The sequence below is a fragment of the Martes martes genome (assembly GCF_963455335.1).
Source record: "Martes martes genome assembly, chromosome: 9".
Taxonomy (NCBI): Eukaryota; Metazoa; Chordata; class Mammalia; order Carnivora; family Mustelidae; genus Martes; species Martes martes.
This window is the reverse complement of record NC_137896.1, coordinates 46,785,101-46,811,039: the sequence shown is the minus strand read 5'-3', so window position 1 is coordinate 46,811,039 and position 25,939 is coordinate 46,785,101. Positions and strand designations below refer to the sequence as shown.

Sequence of the window (25,939 nt, the reverse complement as noted above, 5' to 3'; positions counted from 1 at the left end):
TGTTTTATCATGTCTTGCCCCTGATCAGCTGGTAAGTGGGACCAGCACCCAGCACACTGGCTGCAGTTTTTGACTTGTCTGGATTTATGTATTTTTCTGTAGAAAAACAAGATGAAACTGCAGTGGATAAACACACATTTACATGAACTGGAAAACTATAAGAAATAAGGTAAATATTGGAATGAGATATAATGCACAGCTCACATCCCTATGTGGGGATCAAGACTCAGGGGAAACAGGCTGATGAGAGACCGGTGGGTTCCAGGTTGAAAAAAAAAAAATTTCTCCTTCTTAACCACAGGATTTGTGGCAAACGGCTCACCCAGTCTGTCAGTGCATGCCTCTCTAAAGAGCCCCTGGACAGGTGGAGGCCTTGGGAATATCTCCTATCACCGTGGTGTTAGACACACTAAAAGAATGTGCTTTAGTGGGTTAGTGGTGCCAGCTCATTGGTATTTAGTGTCCAAACATGGCAGTTCCTTGGGGGAGAGCCTAAAACCTACAGAGATGGGCAAGAAAATGGCACGTACCATTCAGAGACCTCCTGGGTATAGAGCAGCAGCTCTGGGGTGGGCACAGGACAGGCTGCTGGAGTGGCTGCACGTCTGTCTCAACCTGGGTGGTGGTTACAAGTGAGTCTGTTACTAAGCTTAATATTTGTTTTATGTAGTTTTCTGTATCTGTGTCTTATTTTTCAATAAAAAGAAAGTAAAAGGAGATAAAGAAGGCATACTTGTTCCTCTCTACCATGGAACATGTGTTCAGTCAGTGTGCATGCTCCATTGTTGACTGCAGACGTGTGGCCACTTCTCTACTTGGTCTTTTGTTTCCCACATGGTAGTTATTGGGTCCCTCAGATCATCAGCAGGGTCTCTTCAGTTACATTATAACCCCACTTTGTTCCCGCAAGCGAAGCAAAAGGAATGGTATGTGTCACCTTGAATTGCTGACCCTGCCAGGAGCCAAAGATCTTTCCCACGTTAGGCTATAGAAACAAGATTTGAAAAATTCCAGCAAAAGAGCCAACTATATAGTAACTTAACAATCCTGCTACAAAGGCTTAGAAATAGTAGCTTAAATATAGCAACTGTCATTTGAATTCATGGCCAAGTTTGCAAGAAATCTGGAAAATCTCTGGGGTCCAGAAATAAAGAGGGAGCTCAATATGAAGCCTGTTGGTGAGTGAGCTGCACTGCCCTAGAAGGGGCTGTGGGCCTGGTCTTGATAATAGAGCTAGGAGTCTGGATTTACACACACACACACACACACACACAGTCTGAAAAGTAAGAACAGTGAAACCTTGCATAAAGCTGGGACTCAGAAAGCTGAGAACCACACCCTCAATGAAAACAATAGTTTAGAGAAAACAAAATCTATCAGCACAGAGAATCAAGTAGTTGTTGAGTTTACCCTGAGTTTACCCTGAGTTAGGGGTGTAAAAGTCTCCCTGAAGGTTTATAACTACGGGCCTGCCTCTGCACATGGAGTTGTCGTTCAAGTTATGCTGTCCTGAGACCTGGGAACTCGTTAGCTTGGAAATTAACAGAAAGCCTGGTCTCTGGCCAGAAACATTCCAGGAGCACCCATAGAAGCTAATGCAAAACTGCTCTGGAGGGATGGACAAGGAGCAAGGTTCCTGAGCAAGTGGATGCCAGCGGTGGAACAGACAGCAGGTGGGACCTGTAAAAACTTTACTGGGACTCTCAGAGGCCACCATAAATATGTTCACATTGTTTAAAACAAAAGGAGGACTTAAATAGGTGGGAATAAGATAAAGAATAAGCAAATATGAAAGAGGACTAAATAAAACTTCTGAAAGTTAAAATATACTCACTGAAATCAAAAGCTGCATTGAGGTAAGCAGCAGGTTTGGCACGGCTGAAGAATTACCAGGCTGGAAACAGACCTAAGGATATTACCAAGAATGCAGTGGAGACACAGGTGGGAGATAAGAAAGAGAGGTTAAGGACGATGGAGGAAAGCATAATAAAGTCTAATATATTCCCAGTAGGACTTGAAGAAGGAAGAAAGACTGAGAGGCAAGAGCCAAAGAGATACTGGCTGATAATTTTCCAGAACTAAAGAAAGAAACTCTCAGGTTTGGGAAGGATGAATAAAAATAAATTTATATCTAGTCACAATATAATGAAACTACAGAACGACAGAACCAAAGAGATCTTAGAATTATCCAGAGACAGACCAGAGAGAACTGAGTAAGATTATCTAAGATCATAAAAGGAAGCGTGTGATCTGAAAAGTCATGTGGAGGGTCTCCAGATCAAGGTAAGGAGACAGGCAACCATAAATTCAGCAGCAGAAATGCTGAAGAGCACGTAGCCGCCTTCTTTATGGAAACGAAAAAGGATGAATTCCACAGTAAAACAGAATTCCCCACTCAAGAATTGAGATTTTTTTCTTCCCCTCAATTTTTCTAGTTTCTGGCCTTATCTCATGTGTAACCGTTAATTTTGTTCCAACTTCACTGGCCCAAGGGAGGCTCTGATAGCTGGTAAAATAGTATTTCTGCATGTGTCTGCAGGGGTAGGAGAAACTAGCATTTGGTTCCATAGACGGAATAAAGAAGATCCACCTTCACCACTGTGGGCAGCAGCATCTAATCCATTGGGCCCAAGTGGAACAACAAGGCAAAGCGAGGGCCAATTCTCTCTCTTCTTAAGCCAACACGTCCACCTTCTCCTGCGCTCGGAGCTCAAAGCTCCTAGTTCTTGGGCCTTTGGACTCCAGCATTATACCACTGGTCTCTGACCTTAGACTGAATGATTCCCTGGCTTTCCTGTTTCTCACCCTGCAGCCAGCAGAGTGTGGGGCGTGGCCTCCAGAGCCGCAGGACCCAGTTCCTGTCATGAATCTCCTCTTATTTATCTCCATATATCTAGCTACTGTTTCTCTGGAGAGCATGGACTAACACCAGGGCAAATCCACCATTCCATATCCTCTAACCACCTTGACCTTGAGTGGTTACCCTTGCCCCCCGCCCCCCATTTAACTGTCACTTTCTGACCCTATCTGAAAATTCCTGGCACTAAGATATACTCTCAGGACAGAAAACCTATTAAATCATGGCCTCAATTAATTCTCCAAAGTTTTCAAACCACTACTTCTTGAAATATGTGTCACATTTTCTGAGTTCATTACACTGCATTCAAATTTAAAATTGAAAGAGGTTTCCTTTAATGAATCTACATTACAATGTAAAAATTCTTACGGTTTTTATTAAAATTTGATTTTATATTTTTATGCATTTTATATTTTTGATTATCTTCAAATGAATGGTGCAAGTTCAACTTCTTATAAATACAACATTAGATGATAATTCATTCACTTGCCTACTGTAAGGTTCAAAATAAGAGTCCAACCCACAGGTTCTAAAATCAAATTTTAAGTCTCAGCTCTCTGGTGATGAAGCAAGTGTTTCTATCTGCCATTTAAACATCTTATCTTTTTTGCTGGTTCTTCATTAAGCAATTCCGATAGTAAGTCAAAGTGATTGGAAGTTTAAACCCTGACAAAACCTGCCGTAACTTACTGTGAACACAGACTCTCTCTCTCTCTCTCTCTCTCACACACACACACACAGAGACACACGAGCCCCTACCATGAGTGTTGCAGGCAGCTCACTACAGAACCTGCACAGCTCTCTGCAGCACCCACATTCATAGGGCTTCCCCTAGTGTGGCTTCCACTGTGCCTGGCACACTGCACTTTGTGACAGAAAGGACAAGCCTGGAGGATTTCCTCTTTCTGGGCACCCAGAGGACAAGACACTCTCCTGACACTTTGTCAGAGGACACTGGGATGAGGCTGCTCTCCAGGCAGTTGGAAGACATTGATCCCAACTGCAGTCATTCAGTCGTTCAGGACTGCCCACGGTTCTCCAGGCCCTGGGGTCTGAAGAGTGCAGCCATGACTGCATGGGCCTCCCCAGCAAGGCCTAGAAGCTCCCTCACCACCTTGGTAGCAGCCCCCATCTGCTGGGCTCCCTCCCATCTGCCCACAAGGCACATCTAGTTTCCATGCTCCTCCCACTGTGCCCTTTGCCTCTGGGCACTCTAGTTGCCCACCTGCTGACAAGGCTCTGTCCACACGCGTGCCACAGTTTTTTCTTGGTAGGAAACATCTACTTTTCCCATCCCTGGCCCCCAGACCTAGAGGCCCCACCACTCACACAGTTGGTGTTCTGTGATGTTCCTCCAAACCTTCCATTGGCTCTCATTTCTTCACAAATATCCAGCAGACCCTGGCACTCGGGTCTCTCAGCTTCCTCTCTTTCAGTGCAATTTTTCTGATTCAGTTTGTGCCCCGTAAATAAATTGCAGAAATGAGGCAAATTCATCGATGCAAATGTCATCTAAAGCAATCTATCTGTTAATGTCTGGTGTCTCATTTCTGAGACAGTCCTTGAAGCAGCTGCTTGAAACAGCTAAGATACTCTGTGGACCGGAACAGCTGCCAGGGTCCCCAGGTGAGCAAGGTGCAGTGTCACAGCCCACAGACCCACAGATCCCACGATCGCCCCAGCCCGCAGCGGTGAGCGGGACTCTCAGAGGATCCAGTCAGCAGCTTTACGACTCATGAGCTGCTGCTACTTCTCCATCTGGTCAGAGAGGAAAAACTAATAAGCAGAACTGAACAGGAGCAATTGAATACAATGCTAATGACCATCATTTAGCTCTTTTTGTTCAGGGGTGAATTACAGCATGAAAAGGACCTGCCCTTGTGAAAGCAGTGTGCCCTGGTGGAAGGGCACTTGGGGTCAGTGAGCCTGGAAGCTGTGTGGCCTGGGATGATGGCTCGGCTTGCCTAGGCCACAGGCTCCTCCTCAATGCAGGGCAGATTCTTCTGGGCCCTCCTCAAGCCACCTGCACACACCTGCTCCCACTGGGTGTGGACAGGAGTCAGTGACCTCAGGGAAGTGGGTTAGCCACTGGGCACAGTGAACACCCAATAGTGACAAAGCAATTCCGACTGTCCCCACCCTACTTTCTAGCTTCTGATTTGGACAAACCTACGTATAGTCTCTGCTATCTTTGTTTCAGCTTAAAAAAAATATATGGCTGAACTCTGATCATTCTAGAACATCTCTGCCCTCCTCCCACACCTGTTGGCTCCTCCTCCTTCCACCCACATGCAGCCCTGGTGTTCACCGGGAAGTGGATCCCACAGTCACTCCCCTTCCTCAGGAGGGTTTCCTGATGCTATCTCAGTTCCTACAGGATGGGGTTTACCCTAGCTATGTGCACTAAGGATGTGGCCTTTCTGCAATCCAGGACTGCTCCTGCTCCTACCCCACCCAGGACCTTCCCTTTCTCCTACACACATAGGTCCCCTCCCTCAACCTCCCCCAAAACTGGTCCTAATTCTCAGGTTAATAAAAATGAAAATAAGACCAAAATGCATTTCATGCTCACAGTGGGTGAGCCACAATGCCAAGTATATTGCTAGCATTACTCAATTCTCACAAAACTCTGAAGGGGTAGTATTTTTAGCCCTTTTTGCAAATGAAGGAACTGTGGCACAGAGGATAAGGATCTGAAGCGCCAGAGCCAGAAATTGATCCACAGAGCCAAGAAGCTTCGGAGTGCAAGCTCTACCCAGACCATAAGGCTTCCCAGCTCCAGTAAAAATCCAAAGGGAGCTGGAGAGGGTGTGATTAAATAGCCTCCGAAAAGTACCACATCTTCCGTTTGCATGAATCCAAAAGTGAACATTGAGAAGTGTGGTTTGTGCAAGAGCCAGGAACTCAGCCCTTCTCTGGCCATATCACCACCATCTCTCACCTCTACACTCCTGGGCACTGAGGCCAGGGCTCCAGTCTGGCAATGGCTGCACAGCCCCACAGCACAGGCCATTTGTACATCCTGGCCTGATCTTCCTTCTTCCCCCACATAATTCCCACATATCCCTTCTGCCTCCATTCAGTTGTCTCCTCCCCAGGAAAGCCAGGCGCCCTGACTGTGACAGAGCCCCATTCCATAGGCTCACAGTTCCAAGTACCACTCAGTAGTCATACACATGACAAGTGTGATGTAGTACTTATTTGGTGATCATTGGATTGTAATCCTCCTCCTCTAACTAGGCTGTGGGGTTTATGAGCACAGAATGGTGAAACCCTAGCAGCCAGCTCTGCATCCTGGCACTAAGTCTTTGCTAAATGAATGAATGAGTGAGTGAATAAATCAAGGAATGACCACTCATTTGTCTCTTGCACAGGGCCCCCCAGGCTGCCAACTGCCTCTGGCGTCATCGGTTCCCTGAAAATTTCACAGCAGTTTCCACGCAGCTTCCCAATCTTTCCTATCCTCATAACCTCCTCATTCTTTTGCCAATGGCTGGTCTGTCTAATTGACAGACTTGACTGTTAGTGCTGTCTTGGACATGGTGATGTGGGAAATGGGCATTGTCTTATGCCCTAAAGAAGCCAAACTGGAGAAAACTACGTGATTTCAGGTGACTATTTCCGGCTTTTCCTGGCTGAATTCAGTTCTGATGCACTGAGCAAGAAGGAAGAAACACTTATCACACAGCTTCATTCCATTTCCCTAACACCAGAGGAACACATTCAATGCGCCTGCTGTGTGGATTGAGGTTCTCTGGAGCCCCGGTGACAGAAGGGGTTGCTTCGACCTTCACTGAGGACTACTCCACACGGTGGCGGTGCTCCTGTCACTTGGGATTCAGATTATGATCACAGGTCAGAGTTTCTAGGATTCTAAACCAGATGATCTGCAGAATGCCTAAGTGGCAGTGCACAGTGCATCTGTAATGAGCACTTTTCTAAATTGATGCACAATTCTGGCAGAATCTAATTGAAAGTTGTGGATCTCCTTTCTGGAAAAAAAGCAACCATATACACATAGGTCATTTTGCACATAGTTTCAGAGTCTTCACAGGCCTCCAGAGGCCCATCTGCTAAAGGAAAAGGGGGACCAGTTCTCAGGCTAATCTACTCTTTCAGCAGATATTAATTTGTGAGTTATTTTTAAGTGTTTAAATGTTAAGAGAGTTATATATCTAGGCCAAAGTTCGCTCCTCCTTAAAGTTAACCTCAGCTCACTTCCAAAAGTCCTTCCATCCCGGCTGGACTCTCGGGTGGAGACCACTGATGTATTCTCTCAGACCATGCTAGTTGGTAGCACAGCTGAGCCCACAGAGGGACACAGTTTCTACACAGGGATCCGTAAAGATCTCTAAGATGCAGTTTGTTGGAAGTTTTTGGTTTGATGTGCTTGATGGCTTTGAGTGGAATTGGAGCTGTGGAAGTTGCTGGTTTCAGCTGTCCTAAGCTCATCTCACACAGGCTTGTGAGTTTCTTCCTGTGCTCACCGAGAACAGCAAGGTGTTGGCAGCACAGTCCCAGTTTTGCCAGCAACAACTGTGTGACTTCCAGCTCACCATAGGCATTGAGAAAAACAGGTGAAGGAAGCTCTAAGCACTAAAGGTGAAGGAAAGGTCATTTGCCTTTTAAAAACACTTTTTATTTTTAAGGCACTGCTCCTTGAAGATCTTTGTATATCTTTTTACAATGCTTCTGGACTGCATCTTTCTTTTGTGTTATGAGGAAATATATATAACAACTTCACCAACTGAACCCAGTTTAAGTGTGCACTTTGGGGCATTAAGTACATTCACAGTATGCTATAGCCATCACCTCCATCCATCTCCAGAACTTCCTCAGCATTCCAAACTGAAATTCTGTTCACATTAACAATAACTTCCCAGTCTGCCTCCCCCGGCACTGGTGACCACCATTCTACTTTCTGTTTCTATGAATCTAACCAGTCTAGGGACCTCATCTCAGTGGAAGTATACAAACTGTGGCCTTTGGGATCTGGCTTATTTCACTTAGCATAAGTTCATCCATGTCATAACATCTGTCAAAATTTCATTATCTTTTAAGTATGAATAATATTCAACTGTATGTATACTGGTCTTGTTTATCCATTTATCTGTTGATAGATACTTGTGTTGTTTCCATCTTTTTGCTATTGTGCATATACTGCTATAAATATTGGTGTGCAGGTATCTGAATTCCTGTTTTCAGTTCTTTCAGGTATATATTTAGAAGCAGTATTGTTGAATCATATGGTAATTCTGTGTTTCTAATTTCTCTATATCCTCAACAATGGACTGAAGCATTTTTAAGTAAGAGATTTTTGCACATATATAATCTTTTCCACATGATATTCTCAATAGTTTTATCAAAACTCTCAATGCTCTTAATAGTTAAAAAAACAGTTCTTAGTATTCAGGATTTGAGCCCAAATAAAATGTCTCCAAGAAAAGCCGATCTGATAATTCATGGCAGGAGATGGGAAACATACTAATAAATGACACTTTATTTTGAAAAGAGTTCAGGTTCCATTAAGAGTTAAAAATGCATATATCTTCTCATCACGAGCATCACATTCAGATAAGTATAATCCAGCCATCACATTTACATAAATTTAATCTGTCTTTTAAATCAACTTTGCTTCTACATGGAATGTCAAAAAGGGTGATGCACCACTTTTTATAGAACAATTTCAAATATATTAACAATTTCAAATAAAACCTTGCTGTAACACTACTGCAATCTTACTATCAAGAATCTCAAATAAGTATTTAAAACACCACACGACTTATTTAGAATCTGCTAGAAGTCTAAACAGACATAAAAACAACATATGTGGGGGTGCCTGGGTGGTTCAGTCATTAAGCGTCTGCCTTCGGCTCAGGTCATGATCCCAGGGTCCTGGGATGGAGCCCCGCGTCAGGTTCCCTGCTCGGCGGGAAGCCTGCTTCTCTCTCCCCCACTCCACCTGGTTGTGTTCTCTCTCTCTCTCTGTCTCTGTCAAATAAATAAATAAAATCTTTAAAACAACAACAACATATGTGGACAAGAGCAGCTAGGATTCTGTATTCCATATAAGATAGTTAGCATTCATTGCCAAAAAGACTTCTTCAGTTGGGTGTCATAATAACTCTAGTGCTTGACCAAGTGAAGAAACCAGATATGACTATCATAAATTTTATATTCAGTTCCCTTTAGAAATGCCAGATAATCAGGTTCAAAGGTAGAAATTATGTCAAGCTTCTTTACAGAATTTTTGGAAATCAGTAAGAAAAAAAAACACCAACAACCCAAAACAGAATTAGCAAAGAACACAGACAATTCACATATAGGTGTACAAATAGCAGAGATTTCACTGACAAATGAAATAGTGTAAAAACAATGACAGACCAATATCTATATAAATTGCCCAAGGTTAAACACAACGTTTGATGCAGCACAAGTATGCCTGGGGAATGCAATCTCAGGGTCAGTTAGGAAAAAAAAAAATCTATTTATCCACGGAACTGTCCTTACCCGTTAGCTATCCTGAAGAAATGCAAGGGGGTGAACAATGTTCACGTAAAGGCATTCACTGGAGTGCATTTATATTACTAAAAGTTTAGAAACCGAGTACTTACCCACAAGGAGAGGACTAAATAATTTACAAATATCTATGCATTGGTTTATTATGCAGTCACTGAAGTAACGTTTAAAATTATTTACTGGAACTAGTGGTAATTACTACACAATGTATACATTTATAAAGTGTGCTATTGTTGGGTCCCCCAAAAATTGGGTCCCCCAATAATGGGTCCGTGATTAAAGGAGCGAGACCCATACAAAGCGAAGGTCAAGCAAAGCTTTATTTCGCGCCAAGCATCAGGAATCAAACCGACCCTCAAAGAGACCAGTCCGGGCCGCCCCTACAGAGAGGACGACCCCTCCCTGCTTTCCAGACTAACTTTCATAGAGCAAAGGCCCTGTGGTTGGGCCTGGCCACGCACAGGTGGTCAATGAGATTGTAACACACACTGGAAACTCCACTGTGATGCTAGGCGACCAAATGAATTACAATTTACCCTAGTAGACATCTGAACCAGCCTATCACCTAGTCAGAATTGGCGCCCAAAAGGTGCCCAAAGGGCGGGGCCCATACTCCTTGGTAGCTAGGTGACAGTATGCGCCCCCACTGATCAAATACCTCCACCAGGCCTGACCCACCCTTGTATTTGGACTTTGTTACCTGGGACTGGTTTCCCGGACTTGCTTTTAAATAAGTTCCCCTGGGGGGGCGGGTGGGGGGGCAAGGTCAATTTAAGTTTTACAACAAAATGGCATTTCAGCCGGTGTGGGGCCCCTCTGGCTGAACAGGCCCTCACACTATAAATGGTATTTTGTCAGCTGTCACTTTGCGTAAACCTGGAAAACCTTGGGGACATGCTCACTTTATCATAATGAGTAAAGAAGATTACATTATTCTCATAAGAAGTGATCTGATTTAAAAAAAATTCTATAAAACTAGATGAGAGGGAACGGTAGCAACTCTACACTGGCCAGACGCGCGCAACCGCCCCGGCCCCGCCCACCAGGACACGCCCACCAGGACACGCCCAGCTGCTCACCCGGCGCCACCCGAGTCCGCCCCGCAGGCCAGGCCACGCCCCTCACGGACTCCCAGGAGCGCCCCTGAAGCGAGGGCCAGGAGGCTCACCGCGCATTGGCTGTCGGGAAGGCCGCCCCACCCCGCCAGACCTCTCTTTCTCAGGGCTCCTCCGAGGGCAGGCGGCGGAGCGGGGGCGCTGGGTCACGTGGGCCGCGCCGCCGCGGGTGCTGTCCGGCCGCCTTCCAGTTCGTCCTCGGTGGTCGCAGGATGATGATGTTGGCGCCATCCCGAAACCCGGGAAGTCCCGCTAAGGGGCGGGGGCTCTTGGTTCAGAGGGCGGCTGCGGGCAAGGGCGCCGGTTTGCAGGGGTCTCCGAGTACCCGCGAGGGGAGAGTGGCCGGTCAGGCGTCGAGGCGGCGGCGACCCAGAGCCCGGCGCGGTGTCCGTTCTCGGGGAGGAACGACGGCGCCGCCTAGTGGGTGGCTTTCTTGACGTTTTATTCCCAGGCTTCCCAAGACCGAGAAGTGGTTATACTCCAGATGCAGTGAAGCGTATTTACGCAGCTTGGGGGTCACTCAGAGTTTGAATTTTAGCACCCGCCTTAGATTTGGGCAGATCATTAGAACTTTAAGTTACTTCTCACAAGGTTAATTGGTGACTTTTAAATTTTTTAAATGTGTATTTTTTTGAGACCCCAATATGTTTCAGTGAAACATCTATCTAGAGACTTCATTGCGCTAGGTCAGGCTCCGGTCGGCTGCTCTGGGCGGAGCAGTGAGGCCTCTCATCGTGGATACCTGCAACTGGAATGCCTTTTACACCTGCCTACGAAAACATACTCCTAATTCTTAAATGATTTTAATCGAAAAAGCAAAACATGCACACTATAAAAGTGGAGCGTCTAAGAGAATATACACCAAATGCCTTGTCCCTACATTAAGACCCTAAAATCCAAACCCTAAGGACAGCTATCGTTAAGTTTTTGCCAATCCTTCCGGAAAGCCCACACATACAGAGCAAGCCTAAAAGGAATCTCATTTTTTTAAACATGAAAATCAATTTTCTCAACTGTAAAATGAGGTTGGAAATACTGCAAAACACCTCAAATAGTTCTTGGAATGCTGATTGCACTGCCTGTGATAACTATTGTTAATATTCCACAACGATTTTAAATTTTTATCTCCAAGATTTCATGTCATTCATACCATGTACAGGTCTGCCTCTTATTATTTTCAAGGCTGCACAATAATCAATTCTGTGGGAATATTATAATTTGCTGAATCTCTTCGTGTTGGACATTTGAGATGTTTTCATGATTATTACAAAGACTGCTATGATGAATTATCTTGTATGAAGATGTGGTGTGTGTTTATGGCCATCTGCAAAATATTCATAGAGTTGACCCTTGAACAACAGGGGGTTAGGGGCACTGACCCCTCTATAGTAAAAAATCCACATAAACTTTTAACTACCCCCAAACCTAACTACTAATAGCCTACTGTTGTCCAGAAGCCTTACTGATAACATAATTGATTAACACATATTTTATATGTATTATATATTATATTCTTTCAAAAGAGTAAGCTAGAGAAAAGAAAAACATTAATTATAAGAGAGAATGCATTTACAGTCCTGTAATGTAAAAAATCCATGTTTAAGTGGACCCATGTGGTTCAAACCCATGGTAACTGCACATAGAAATGGAACTACAAAAATAAGAGAGTAGGTTTGAAATGTCACTTGCCCTGAGAAGAACCTGCACCAATCAGCATCCCCCAAAACTTAACAGGAATGCTCCTTTCCCTGGATCCTAACCAACATGAAGTACAGCAAAATGTTTTGGTCCATTATCACTATGATGAATGAAAAGTAGTAGTGATTCATGTCTGTTGGACAACTTTATTCAGAGTTGCCGAGCGGACTATCACACTATCTTCCATGTTAAAAAAGATTAATTGAGGGGTACCTAGGTGGCTCAGTCGGTTAAGTGTCTGACTCTTGGTTTTGGCTCAGGTCATGAACTCATTGGTTTTCAGCATGAGCTTGCCCTCTGCCCTTCACCCCACTTGAGCTCTGTCTGGCTTGCCCTAAAATAAGTAAGTCTTAAAAAAAAAAAAAAAAGATGAACTGACTTCCAAAAGACCTGGAGGTGGTGCACATGGGGTTTGTGGTTGGATTAGTTCTATGGTGCATCAAACCACCATGCACCCAATTTCCTTTTTCCCTCTGCTCCTCAGTCGTTTGCTTGGCCCAGGTTCCTGAACCTGCTACTCTGGCAGTGGCAACAGGATTATTCTGACTGCCTGAGACCCACTAGAATTTTACCCAGAGATGAGCAGGGGTCCAGTCCCTTAAAAATCTATTACAAGGGGGATTCCAGGGAAATGGCCACAACATCCACTACAGCAACATGTAATTTAAAAGTGAGATTAGGGGGGCCTGGGCAACACAGTCAGTAAAGTGTCCCATCCAACTCTTGGTTTCAGCTCAGGTCATGATCTCAGGGTTGTGAGGTTGAGCACTGCGTCAGGCTCCAAGCTCAGCGCTGTGTCTGCCTGAGATTCTCTTTCTCCCTCTGCCCCACCCACTTGTGCTCGCTCACTCTCCCTCTCTCTCAAATAAATAATCTTTTAAAAATTAAAAATAAAAATGAGGTTGGAGTGCTTTGTCTGATCTTAATAGGTCATCTGTATTTCTATGATCTGCATGCATGAATCTTTTTACAAGTTTTCCAGTTTGCTAAGCCTTTTACTGATTTATAGAAATTATGGTAAAGGAACTGGTAAATGGTAAAGAAATTCTCTTTAAATTGTTAAGAAAACATCATTGTCCTGTGACAGATATTTTCCTCAATTTATTGGCATCCTTTAGGCTCTGACAGTGGCACCTCCTTAAATTTTGCACTGTATGCACCGCATCTTACCCAGACCCAGCCTTCTGTCTACGGGACAGAGGAACTTCCTGAAGCATTTTTTTTTTTAAAGATTATTATTTATTTATTTGACAGACAGAGACCACAAGTAGGCAGAGAGGCAGGCAGAGAGAGAGGAAGGGAAGTAGACTCCCTGCTGAGCAGAGAGTCGGATGTGGGGCTCGATCCCAGGACCCTGGGATCATGACCTGAGCCAGAGGCAGAGGCTTTAACCCACTGAGCCACCCAGGTGCCCCTCCTGCAGCTTTTTTACAAAGGAGACATGGTGCCAGAATTAGGCCAGGTTGTGGAGGAGGCAGGGCTGGTTTTTAAGGTCAACCAATGTAGTATCTGATCTCTGATCTTCCCCCCAAGACACCAAAGCTACCTGCTCTGAAAGCAGCTCCTACCAGACTGCCCTTCCCAGTCTGAGAGAATCAACATAACTTTAAGTGATTAGTGGGAGAATTTAGGATTCCCTAGTCCTGTTCCCCTGTCAAGTCTTAGCTGCAGGGTCAGACTCCTAAAGGAAGCCCTTCCCATTCTGCCCCCCAACCCCCATGCTCCAGGATTGGGCCTAGATTGTACAGATCATTGGCCTCATCCTCACCCCACATAGGATCACTCACTTTCCCATGCCTTTCTGCTTTTTCCCTAAGAGGTGGCGTCTATTTCCAAATCTGTTGACCTTGAACTTAGCCATATGACTTGACTGAGCCAATGGAGTGTGCAGAAGTCACAGTGTGCCAGTTACAAGCCTTGGCATCAAGGGGCCAGGCTTATTCCTACTTGAACTCTTGCACCTCTGCCATCACCATGAGACCACCCCGGGGAAGCCCATTGATCCCAGCAGGAAGATGGGGCATATGGATCAGAGATTTGCCAGCTAAGGTGAACCAGCTCAGCCCAGGCTAGAAGAGCACCCCCGCACCCGCCCCCCACAACTTGCAAACTCCAATAAGATCAGTTATACCTCAGCCTTGTGTCACCTGAATGAAGTAAAAACTTCTGCTGTGTGCTGCTGAGGTCTGGGGATTATCTGTTACACAGCATTATTGAAACCATAAGTAACTCACACAGAACCCTACAGAAATCCGTGCAGTCTTTTCCTATTGTATTTACATATTGAACCCCCACTTCAGTCAATAAACTGCTAGCACACAGAGATCTCACTTTGGGGACATACCTAATTCCAAAAACTAGCACAATGCACAGACACCATCTTAGCCAAATTCACAGTTATTCTGACCTGTGTTAGAATCTTAATAGTCTTTATAAGCTTATATTTTACTTTTAGTAAAGACACAGGATGTTTTAAAATATTGCTCTACTGCTTTGTTGAAAAAGTGCTGAAAACACTGTTTACCCTTAATAGTGGGGGTAAAAATACTTCGCCTGGTCATCCTTAATTTCAGAAACAATGGGGACAAGTTAGAGATGACAACCTGGACACATCTATGCAGGTCTCTGGCATTCTGCAGGACCCCCAAAGACCCCTCTCTCGTTGTTCTTGCCCCCTACCCTGGGGATTGGGAGAGGTTTCTGCTCCTGAAGGAACTGCTTGCCAGGAGACTCTTAAGGGTCTTATGGTCCTGTGAGCTGAATTTTGGGGACAGAATGCTGGTCACGAGTGGACTCATTTGACCCTACGTATCACTCTGAGGCAGACCTCCCATGGGAATTACCACCCACAAAATTTTAAACGTCTACCATGAGCTTTTAAGACATCAGAGGCGGAGTTCTATCTGTGCCTGGCCCTTTTGCTGGACTGTTCTTTCCTCTGGCAGAGGTGGAGGGAATCCCTGGTTGTCAGAAGAGGAAGAGAGCTTCCCTGAGGGTGGTCCAGGCCACACCCCACACTATGTGGCCCACCAGCTTGCAAGTCCGGGTGACACCCCGCATCACCGCTGGCGGGGTTGGAGGAATGATGGAGTGGACCGCCCCGGGGCCGTCAACTCTGTGCTCAGACTTGGGCTCTGAGAGTGAGGTGGGCATGACCCCGGAGCACCCTGGCATCTCTCAGGCAGGATTCCCGCACCCACAAGTCCCACTTAAGTATCACGGGCCTGCCAAGTGAACAAAACACTTGACAAGTCCTTGCTCAGTGAAGTTAATGTCTGGCCTGGGCGTACAGGGCACTGACAAATAAGAACGTTAATTATATAAAGGTTAGAATGTGATGCCTGCAGAGTTGCAGAGTCTGGGGCAGGGCAGTCTGAGGCTTATGGCTCAGAATAGGACAAAGGAAGGTGAACAAAAACTCAAGGGGGTGCACATACAACCTGGGAACTCCTGGGAAAGATCTCCGGGCAAGAGAAACAGCCAGCGCAAAGACCCAGAACCAGAGGGAGGGTGCAGGAATGACATAGCCGGACACCTGGGCCCTGCTGGAGGCCCCTAGCCCCAGTCCAAGGGCCCAGTAGATCGTCCAGAGAACCGCTGCTCTTGAAGTGCTCTAGAGTGCATGTGGAAATAGGGATCAGTCTTTGAATACTCATGCTGCTTCCTAGGGTTGCAGCTCCTGATGTCCCGAAATGGGAGCACTCCTGTGGCTCCCTAGTTCAGTGTCCAAGATTATGGCCTCTTCATTGTATTTCAATAAATGTCATGAGGGAAAAAAAAAAAAAAAGAAAAGAAAAGAAATGTCATGAGCTGGTGTGCTCGACTACCACCAAGTGTTGATGTTTACTACACCACCTTGGATGAAGAGAGGGACCAGCTGGCCATACGTGGAGGATGCCACGCTGATGTGGGATGGATATCCCATCTCTAGACAGAAGTCTCAGGGCGAGTTTTTCAGCTCTGGGGCTTCCTGGTCATTCCATGTCAGCACAGTCTACTGCCAGCCCATGAGGCCCCCAGAAACAGATGGCCAGATGAGTGTCTTCATTGTGATCTACGGGACAGTGAAATTTGAGGGCTGTCCACCTTTGTTTTGAAACCACTCACCTGGTCACCACCCACAGATAAGTTTCATGGGGCTGCCGGGGTGGAGAGGGGTTTGCGCTCCACAGAGTCTGTAGTGTGGAGGCAGGCCTCACTTTCCTTGTGGTTGTGCGCAGGGCTGCTGCAGCCCTGTTCTCTACTGAGGTTTACACCTTGCATATGAGCAGTCTATCTGCTGAGTAATTGGCAGTTTTCTGTAAGCTATTTTTTCCCTTCCCCTATAAAAGGACCTAGTTATGAAATCCTGAAACATAAAAATGCAATGGCAATGTTGCCAAGTTAGTGCAGCTGGGATTGGCGGTGGGGGGTGGTTGGAGGAGTGTTGGGGGAAGGTTCACCCTTGGCAGCTGGCCCCCACATGCACAGCAGTTCACACATATGCACGGCATTCCTTAGGGAAATAGCTCATCCTCAGACTAGAGCAGAAGAGTCAGGCACATACTCTAGCCTTTCCACTCCCACCTGACCTTGTCAGGAGAAAGAATATTCTGGAACTGGATTGCCTTAATCTCTTTGTGCCAGTCAGTGAAAAGAAGCCGACTAATCACCTAACTCATCTCCCTCTCCCAGCTGGGAGGTGACAACTAAACAGTAATGGTAAAGCCCCAAGAAGGACAGTAGCAGAACACAGGCAGGGAGCTGAGGTCTCTCCCACCTTGCCTCCATGGAACCTTGATGGGCAGGAGAAATTCTCTCATTAGATGAAGTGGGGTTTCAGCATTTCCTGTCCTGTGCCCAACAAGGACTGTGGAACCCTGTCTGGTTCTGAGACATATTCCAGTTAAGGGGCTCCCTGTCCCCTCTGGACTCTTGGGCCCCAGTGGTGGTGACACTCTTTCCTCATTTCAGCATTTCCCAGCTACCTGGGAATGTCTAGACCAGCAATTCTGCTTCCACTGTACCATCCAATACAGACAGAACCAACCACATATAGCTCTTCAGGTTTAAATTAATTAAAATAAAATAAAAACCCAGTTCCTCAGTCATATGAGTCACATTTCAGGTGCTCAGGAGTCCCAGGTAGCTGGTGGGACATGCCTGCCCATGAGGGCTCTGTTGGAAAGCCTGATGACCCCCTCTTCTCAGCACCGGTGGCCGCAGCTCCCACCATTCCCCTTCTTCCCTATTTCCAGAGATCACAGGGCGATTTAGAGTTTACTGGTCTGCAGCATAAATTGGGCTAAGATCAGGATGACCAATTCGCAGTATTTCTAGGACTTTATTTATCTTAGCACTGAAAGCCCACCTCCAGGAACCCTGTCCTGGGCAAACTGGGTGATCAGTCTATCTGGCTAAGATCCACAGAGCAAATAATGTCTGAGGGGACTGTTTGTGGGATGGAGCCAGAGCACAGTTCATGCTGCCATATATGGTCCCTTTGGTGGGGACACCTTCCCCATTACCCTGATGACACTGTATTCTCACTCTTAGATGAAACAGTCCTGCATTCACCTCAATTCCACCTCCCTCCCCAAAGTCTCAAGTGTGAGTAGAAGGCTCTGTGCCTTGTCCCTTCCCTCAGCTGGGTCAGCCACCATCTTGGAGGAGGCAGAGGTCCCCCTCTGGCCACTTGCACCCACCTCTGTCACTCCTGGGTTTCTCAAGCATGAGCCTTTGGAGGTGAATGTTCTGGTTAAGAGGAGTTTGTGCTCTCTGAACTTGTGATTTTTTCTTCTCTGAGGGTACTTGAATGGGTCTTCTGAGGCCCCCCCACATCACTGAGGTGTTCTGGCCTTGGAAAACAGACTTCTTGTTCTGGGGGCTCATGCCTCCCTAGCAACTCTGAGGAACCCTGAGGGCCACCTCCACATTCCTGTCAGCCTTTCCCAGATGCCATCCAGCCTGCGCTCCCTGCTCAGGCCTGTGTCTCGGCCTGGAAAACTGACCCAGGCTTGCTCCTGTGTACAGGATCAACCCAGTGCAGCAGCCGCTGCCCCTCCTCCTACACCGCCCCCTCAGTACTGAACCCCAGGGTTCAGACTTTTTTGTTCCATGTCAGAGGGAAGTTAAGACCCTTCCCAACATGGCAGCAATGGCCTACCTAACCCAGCCACCCCAGATGGATGCCACAGCACCGGCCTTTGGGTTGCTTCAGGCTGTGTCCAGTAGGGTCTCATAGACCCCTGACTATCTGTGTCAAGCTAGCCAGACCCTGTTGAAGTCCTTTCTCCCTGGGCTAGAGGCAAGGGAATTGGCACCCTGCCACACTTCCCTGTTGTGGGCCCTTGGAGCTGGGGTGGGGGACAACTTCCTCTCAGGAAATCTCTTCCCAAAATGCTTAACTCCCCTCCCCCTCACTCTCTCATCTTATGAAGAAATCGACACTTGCACCCCAATGGTCCATGTCGGCTAGCAATGGGGTCTGGGGTTTTCTGGCTGTTGCCAGTCTGACTAGATGGGAGATGGTTAACTCCTGCCTTCACTGAAGTGGTTGCTAAACAGGGAGGGGGATGGAAATTGTTAGTTTATGCATCTTCCTTCCTCCCTTCCTCCCTCCCTCCCATCGCCCTTCCATATATATATTTTGCCTGTCTTTTTCTTGTGCTACTGTTTTTTTTCTTGATTTTTTTCTCTTACTGATTTGAGAGTTCTTTATATAGTAAAGAAATACTATGTCTGTCCTTTGTTGTACGTACTTTTCTCCTGTTTGTTACTGATGAGTACATTTGGCTGCGTGTCTAAGTCAAACAACAGTGGCTTCATGAAGATGAAAGTGCATTTCTTGTTGCCCCGAGAGCCAAGGGTGGTCATGCAAGGCTGGTGAGGGACTCCACGAGGTTGACAGGGACCCCAAGACCTGCTTCCCATTCCTCCACCACTTGCATATGGCCAAATAAACCTCATGGCCCAACAGTACATCAACTAGTACATCAACTTTCATACTTGCTTATCAAATGACAGGGCAGAGGAAGATTGGGTGGGAGGAAAGGAAGATTGGCTGCCCCAGTCTTTCAAGGAGACTTCCCTGAAGTGTCTCATAACCCTTCCTCATATACCTCACTGTCCTCATCGGGTCTCAGGGCACACTGTGTAGTCTAGGGAAGGGTGGTCTTTCATCTGAGTGCTTTCCCAACTAAACCCACTCTCCGTTGTTCCTGGAGGGGGGAACGGGAGGCCGCCAGAGGTGCCCTGGTGCTCTTCAGAATGCCGTCTAGACTTTTAATTTCCCAAACCTGTTGTCCCACGGGAACACCCACAGCTGCTGTCTTGAAGCTTTTCAGGCCAATGTGATTCAGACTCCAGAGATTTCATGTCAAGCTCTCTGATGGCCTGATGGGACTCGCACCCTCTATCCAAGGCTGAGATGACAGGTGGCATCCTACTTCACCCCTTAAGGATGAGGGCTTTCAGATCTGAAGGCCAGCATCTCCACATCAGTCTCTGCACTAATCCTCCCAGCCCACTCCACTGACCTCCCTATGGGACAGAGCTCCAGGGTCTGACAATTCCACATAGTGATTTGGGACCTCACTTCCAATCCTGCAAGTATTTCACCAGCATCTCAGCTGACCTGCTTGTCTCTGCTTACTAGACATGTATCTCTATAGGAGTGATTTGACTGCTATTCATATGTGGCTTTGAAACTGAATTTATTTACCATTTTAATGTCTTGCCTCCCAATTAGACTATGAACTGAATTCCTGAGGGCACCTGGGACTAGTCTGGTTCTCCAGGACACTATGCAGAACCATTCCCCTACAACACACTCACTGTCTGCCCCTGTTGCAAATCTTTTTCCTCATTTGGGATTAGGTTTTGCTATGGCAGGTGAGACATGCCTCAAACCAATAATGTCTTACAGATAAAATCTCTCTCATTTAAAAACAAATCTAAGGGTAGGTGAACTAGATCCATTTGGATGTTTCCACATAGTTATCAAGGATCCAGGCTCCTTCCAACTTAACACAATCCTACCTCTAGGGTACAGCTGCCTCAACAGCCCAGAATGAGCCAGAGCCAGTGGTCAGGCCATCGTAACTGCTCTCTAGGAAGCAGGACAGAGGACGGGAGGGTCTACAAACAAGAAAATTCCCACAATTCTCCATCATTGGCCAGAACTTAAGTCATTATGTCAAACCCTCTCTTCGGTGGGTACTTTGTCCCGCTCCTATTGGACTTCAGAAATTAGATAAGGAGAGGGGCATGAGGAGGAAACTGCCATCTGTGCCTCCATTACACATCAGTATTCTTCTCCTTCTCAGAAGTTCCCATTCCAATATCCTAGCCCAGAAACCTATTTCAAATCTAGCACTCTTGTTAAAGAAAATGTAACTGGGGAAGCCACGTGGCCATGAGATCTCATTTATTGGTCAAAGGATGATAGAACCTTCTAGTTCTGTTCTTTTTTTACAGTGGGAAAACACAATTAGTCAATCTTTGGGGTCCATAAAATCAGCTTCCTCTTAAAAGCAGTTCTTCACCTCCTCTTTACAAGAGTAGTTAATACAGCTGCTTCATTTATAAGCAGTTATTAACTAACTTTTTAGTATTTTCCTGAAGAATTTCATTTCAGGTGCTTTCTATTAAGCTTCTGCCTTTAGCCCTCCTCAAAACTTGGACAAACACATCAAGGAAGGGAAAAGAAGCAACATTTGTACTATTTTATTTGTCAGAATCTCCAGAACCAGGGTCTCTACCGGACAAGTAGAAAAATAGAAAAGTTGACTACTTTAAAAAGGCATCTATGACAAACAAGAATACACTCAGAAAGGGGCTCACAGGACTCCAGCAAATGCAGAGTTAAGCCAGGGCAGTGTGGCCTGGAATAGGGGAAAGGAAATTGTGTCCCCACGTTTTGAGATGTGCATTTCCCTACAAAGGTGGGTTACAACAGAGGCCTTTCCTGGCCCCACTAGCTGGCCCAGTCTTGGAACCGGAAGCAGTCACTTGCTATCTTCCACACCGTGTTGCTGGGTGAGGCCTGGGCAGTCAGAATGAAGTTTTGGTTAAAGTCCCGTTGTTTGTTGCCTTCAAACTTCACTGTTCCACAGATCACAACAAGGACTGTGGTCTGGCTCGGGGTGGCTTCATCATGGACAGGCTGGCAGTCTACCACATTGATTTGGAACTCACTGGAAGGCAACATTTCAAAAAACTCACTCAAGGACTCTTGTCCCGAAACAGCGTTTCCATTCCACACCAGGGTGGCCGTGCCCATGTAGAGGCGGGACAGCAGGCGCCGTCGTTTGTCCATGGTGGTGTAGTACACATTCACAAACTCCTCAGCAGCTCTGCAGGCCTGATCCACGTAGGTCTTGAAGTCCACTGATGCCATCTCCGGCCCTGCTGAAGGAGGCCCAGGTGCGCCTGCGCCTGAGGGAGTGGAGGCTGTGAAGCAGGAAGGTTGAAGAGAACCCGTGTGAATGCCCTAGTTCGTTCTGCCCCAACAGTGGAATAATTCTCCTTTTCTACTGGTAGCAAAACAATTACATACTGTAGGGAGATGACTCTAAGCTCAAATTTTGCTGACACCTAATCTTACTAAGCCTCAGTTTGCTCATTTAAAATGGAAATATCACCAATATCACTTAAACAAGACAGTGTCCACCAAGTGCTTAATTAAAAAGCCTGATACCTACATGTTCAAAAATATGGTAGCTATTACTACAAATTTTAAAAATCTCATTTTGTAAAAGATAGTACATTTGACTATGGAAGGTCACTTTTTCCTGGAAGCACGGACCAGGTAGGTGAGACTGCCCCTAGAGAAGTGGAGAAACAGACAACAAAGGGAACAGTGGCCCAATAAAGACCAATCAGATGGTCTTTATGATCCTCAGCTGGTGGCGAGTCTGAGAAAACTTATCATGAGCTCACCCACCCAACAGATACTGGGAGAGCAGAGAAGGCAGATTTCTTAAGAGGATAAGAAAGCAAATGTCACTAGGACAGTACCAAAATAGTGGTCACAAACCTGACAAGCAAACCTGGCAGCTGACTGGGAATAAGAAGGGAGGGCACCTAGCTTCTGTGAGCACAAACACCTACCAGGCGAATCCTGGAGCCAAAATAAAAGACAAGTTAAAAATGGAAAGGCAAGTTCTGGGGTGCCTGGGTGGCTCAGTATATTAGGCGCCCAACTCTTATTTCAGCTCAGGTCATGATCTCAGGGCTGTGGGATCCAGGCTCCCATCTGGCTCTGAGCTCAGCGCAGAGTTGGCTTTTCCCTCTCCCTCTGTCCCCTCCGCCCCCAACAAATAAATACAAAACTTTAAAAAAAAAAAAAAAGAATCAAGCAAGTTCTATGGGATAGAAGGTGGGGGTGGTGGCATCAAAAAAAGAATCTCAACTATAGCTGAAATGTCACCTTTCGTTAAAAAAAAAAAGGAAGTCCAAAAGCATAAATATTATTTGTTTGTCTCGGAGTATGGTACAACTGTTACAGTTCTCTGCTCTCTTCTGCATCATTAAAATATTTCACTAGAAGTGGGGCACCTGGGTGGCTCAGCTGGTTAACCAACTGCCTTCAGCTTGGGTCGCTCTGGTCCAGACCTTCAATGGGCTCCCCGCTCAGCAGGGAGTCTGCTTCTCCCTCTACCCCTCCACCCTGCTCATGCCCTTTCTCTGTAATAAATAAGTCTTTAAAAAATTTTTTTAAAAATATTTCACTAGAAGAAAAAAGTTCATGAGAGAACATTACCAAAATAATGGATATGTTTAAATATACAAACTTAAACTTTTTTTATTTCTAAGACTTGAACCTTTTTTTTTAATACCAGGTCATGAAATAGATAAAAGATTTCACACAGAGTTGGGAAAGAGTCAAGTACTCTTAAGGGCTGAGCAAGATGGAGGCCACTGCCTCTAGTAAAGAACCATAAAGAGCAGGTAAGGAGCTTGGTCCTAGAAGTAAGCAGCAACAGGACCAGGCACAGACAGAGATCTTCGCGCTCCCTTCTCGGAAAGTCAAGCCTCAGCAGACACAGATTCTGAGCTGGGTATCTGCTGCTTACTTTACATACATCACACCTCATTAATGGTCACCACAAAAGGATAAAACAATTTTACAAAGGAGAAGGGAGAAACTTAGGGGTTGGATCAAGGTCCAGGCACACTCCTGATGTATCTTTATGAGAAGGCACCTGGCCTTTGAAAATGTCAGGACTATGTTGTCCTTTTGCTTAACTATCCTTTACCTTCTTATCTTCAGCCTTCACTTGTCCTTTACCCGCACTTAAGAAATGAAGTCTCTAAGGGCACCATTCCAGGACTGCTGGTTTGAAGCTGTCCTTTCAGAGGCCTCAGTATCTCTCTTGCTGGAATTCCTGACCACCCGACACCCACATTACTCCTCACCCTCAAGTGCCCCAGTCCCTCCACCATCTCAAGTCATTCTCAGAAACGCCCCCTCCGCCACCCCTGCTCAGTTCTGCCAAACACACCTTAGCAACCCGTCCTGGCCCCACACCAGTAGGATAAACACCTCCTGGTCTTGTAGTTCTGCTACCTACCAGGCTGAAAGCTTGCCCTTCTCTGTTTAATCGGGGAAGAGAATCATGAAAAGCGAGATAAGCATGAGGCTGTGAAGATGCCGCCTTCTCTCGGAAGCCCACACCATCAGGTTCTCTGGGGCTGGACCAGAGAAGATGCAACAGGCCTCATTTCTTGCGGTGAGTCGCTTTTCATCCACACAAAAAACAAAGCCAGCCCGCCCTGGCCATCTCTGGGTCGAGACCTTCAGAGCCCAGACTCTTCATCGCCAAGAGGATTTATTGCCAAGCACGTCGCAAGGGCAAAAACCTGAAGCAGCACTGCAACGACACCACGAGGGAAAAGACAAAACCCGGCTGATTCCTGACAATGGGGGGAGAGCCTGGGGGTGCACGTGGCAGATGTCTCGCGAGTCCCTGGGCCGGCCCTGGGGTCTCCAGACTGCCGGCCGCGGGGGACGGTGGGGGACACTTACCTTCGCGGCTGGTGACGTCCGAGGTCAGCGCGGGCGGAGGTGGCGTCCACGGTCAGCGGGGGGGCGGTAACCCCGGTAGGCGGGGGTCGGCGACCTCGGCCAACGTGAGCGGCTCGAGTCAGCGCGGGCGACCCTGGTTAGCGGGGCGAGGACCTCGGCTCGCGCGGGCGTCTCCCGGTCACCGTGGGCGGCGGCGCCCGCCCCCCGCGCGACCCCCAGCTCCACGGAGGGCCGGCCCCCGAAGGTCGCGGGGCGGGCCTGCCCAGGATCCGCGCTCCTCCGCCGCTCGCCTCAGGAGGAACCGGAAGAGCCGCCCTTCTTCCACCCTCCCTCCCGGATCCGCCCGATCGCGGATATCCCTGAGCCCGGGAACCTGTCGGCGCCGTCCGCGGCTTCCCGCGCGCGGCCCGCCGTGCGCTGCGCAGATGCCAGCGCCCACGGCTCCACCCACGCCCGCCTCCCATGACGGGCAGCTGTGCCAGCCAACGGGACGGAAGACCGGGAGGCTAGCTCCGCCCAGTTGTGGCTCAAGGGCGGAGGTGGCTTCCGGGAGAGGCACTTTCCCAGAAGACCGCAGGAAAAATCAGCGGTCGAGTTTTCATTGGCTTAACCGGTCATAGAAACTGGGCCAACTGGTCAGGTGGGATTCTTGATTGGATGAAGTCTCCTAGGTCCCGCCCCCGGAGCTAGAGACGCGTGAGTCTCTCCCAGCGGACTGGAGGCCCGCTTGACGGGAGAGGATGGGGGAAAGTGTGGGAGGCGGGATTAGACCCATGCCCTGCGACCTCCTTTCACCTGCAGTTGGGGTAATTCTAGTCAAAATTATAGTTAAAAGACGAGCTGATGCAACCTCGGGAAACCAGCACCAGCAGCAGTGACCCAGCTAAGGCTTTCACACAGGCGTAGAAGTGGGCGCCAGAATGTCCCGCGGCGGCCGAGCAGGTGAAGCCGGCAGGGCCCTGTGAGTTCTGCCTGGCGAAGTATCTTAGCAGGTTACTCTCCTGGATAGTTTAAGTCCCTCCGGACTTGAGTCGACATCCTAAAGGACACATGGAAGGAATCCCATTTTAGTTAAGCGAGAAACTCAGCAGAAAGCAAGAGAGGAGTCCAGGGTGGGAGGAGTCTACGTTTGGGAAGCAACCGAAGTGCGCCAGAGAAGGAAACAAAGCAGCTCCCTCTCTCGTCCTGGGAGCTGAGGAGCTCCGAGGCTCCAGCTGTGGCCTGGGTGGCACCGCGCTGTTATTCTCCAGTCCTGAAACTAGCTGCATTTCAGCCAATCTGGAAACCGAACTTTTCTTTAAAACAATGGACTCAACAGGGTGGAAACAGTTAGTCTGGGACTTGGGAAACACAGTTTACAGGAAAAAAAAAAAAAAGTTTGTTCAGATACAAGATCCTCAGCTCCATCCACTGGTCTGAGAGACCGAGTAATTCCTTCAAACCTGGGAGCCCTCTAAGCATGATGAGTTTACTGACGCGGCCGCATCTTGGGAGTGTAGTGCCTTTAACATACACCGACTTGGCTACCCTTTGGTGTACCTTTGCTTGCATTCCTGAGAGAACCCTTGCTCTCAGATTTCATGACACGTTTAGAAACTGGATGGGCTATTTCAGGTAGGCAAACCGCCTCCTCCACTTAAATCAAGTAGGTCAAGAATTTGGATTATAATAAAATGAGGTGGGGCTGAGTAGAGAGGGTGAAATAGCATCTTTGGAACCGTATTCACACAGACATGTCTT

General features: G+C 47.1%; 1 protein-coding gene across 3 annotated transcripts; it reads right to left on the bottom strand.

Annotated features, from left to right (window-relative positions):
- Positions 1-20,865: 20,865 nt before the first annotated feature.
- NXT1 (nuclear transport factor 2 like export factor 1) lies at positions 20,866-24,334 on the bottom strand. Of its 3 annotated transcripts, none has more exons than XM_080813247.1 (2): positions 24,200-24,334; positions 20,866-21,621 (listed from the first exon to the last, which is right to left on the bottom strand). In XM_080813247.1, the coding sequence occupies exon 2, from the start codon at positions 21,566-21,568 to the stop codon at positions 21,146-21,148; it is 423 nt and encodes a 140-aa protein (XP_080669373.1). In that variant the 5' UTR covers positions 21,569-21,621; positions 24,200-24,334; the 3' UTR covers positions 20,866-21,145. The 3 variants fall into 3 exon arrangements, with proteins under 3 accessions (XP_080669373.1, XP_080669375.1, XP_080669374.1); XM_080813249.1 differs by lacking the exon at positions 24,200-24,334 and adding an exon at positions 23,745-23,876 and having other exon boundaries at positions 20,866-21,606; XM_080813248.1 differs by lacking the exon at positions 24,200-24,334 and adding an exon at positions 23,745-23,838.
- Between the last annotated feature and the right edge of the window lie 1,605 nt (positions 24,335-25,939).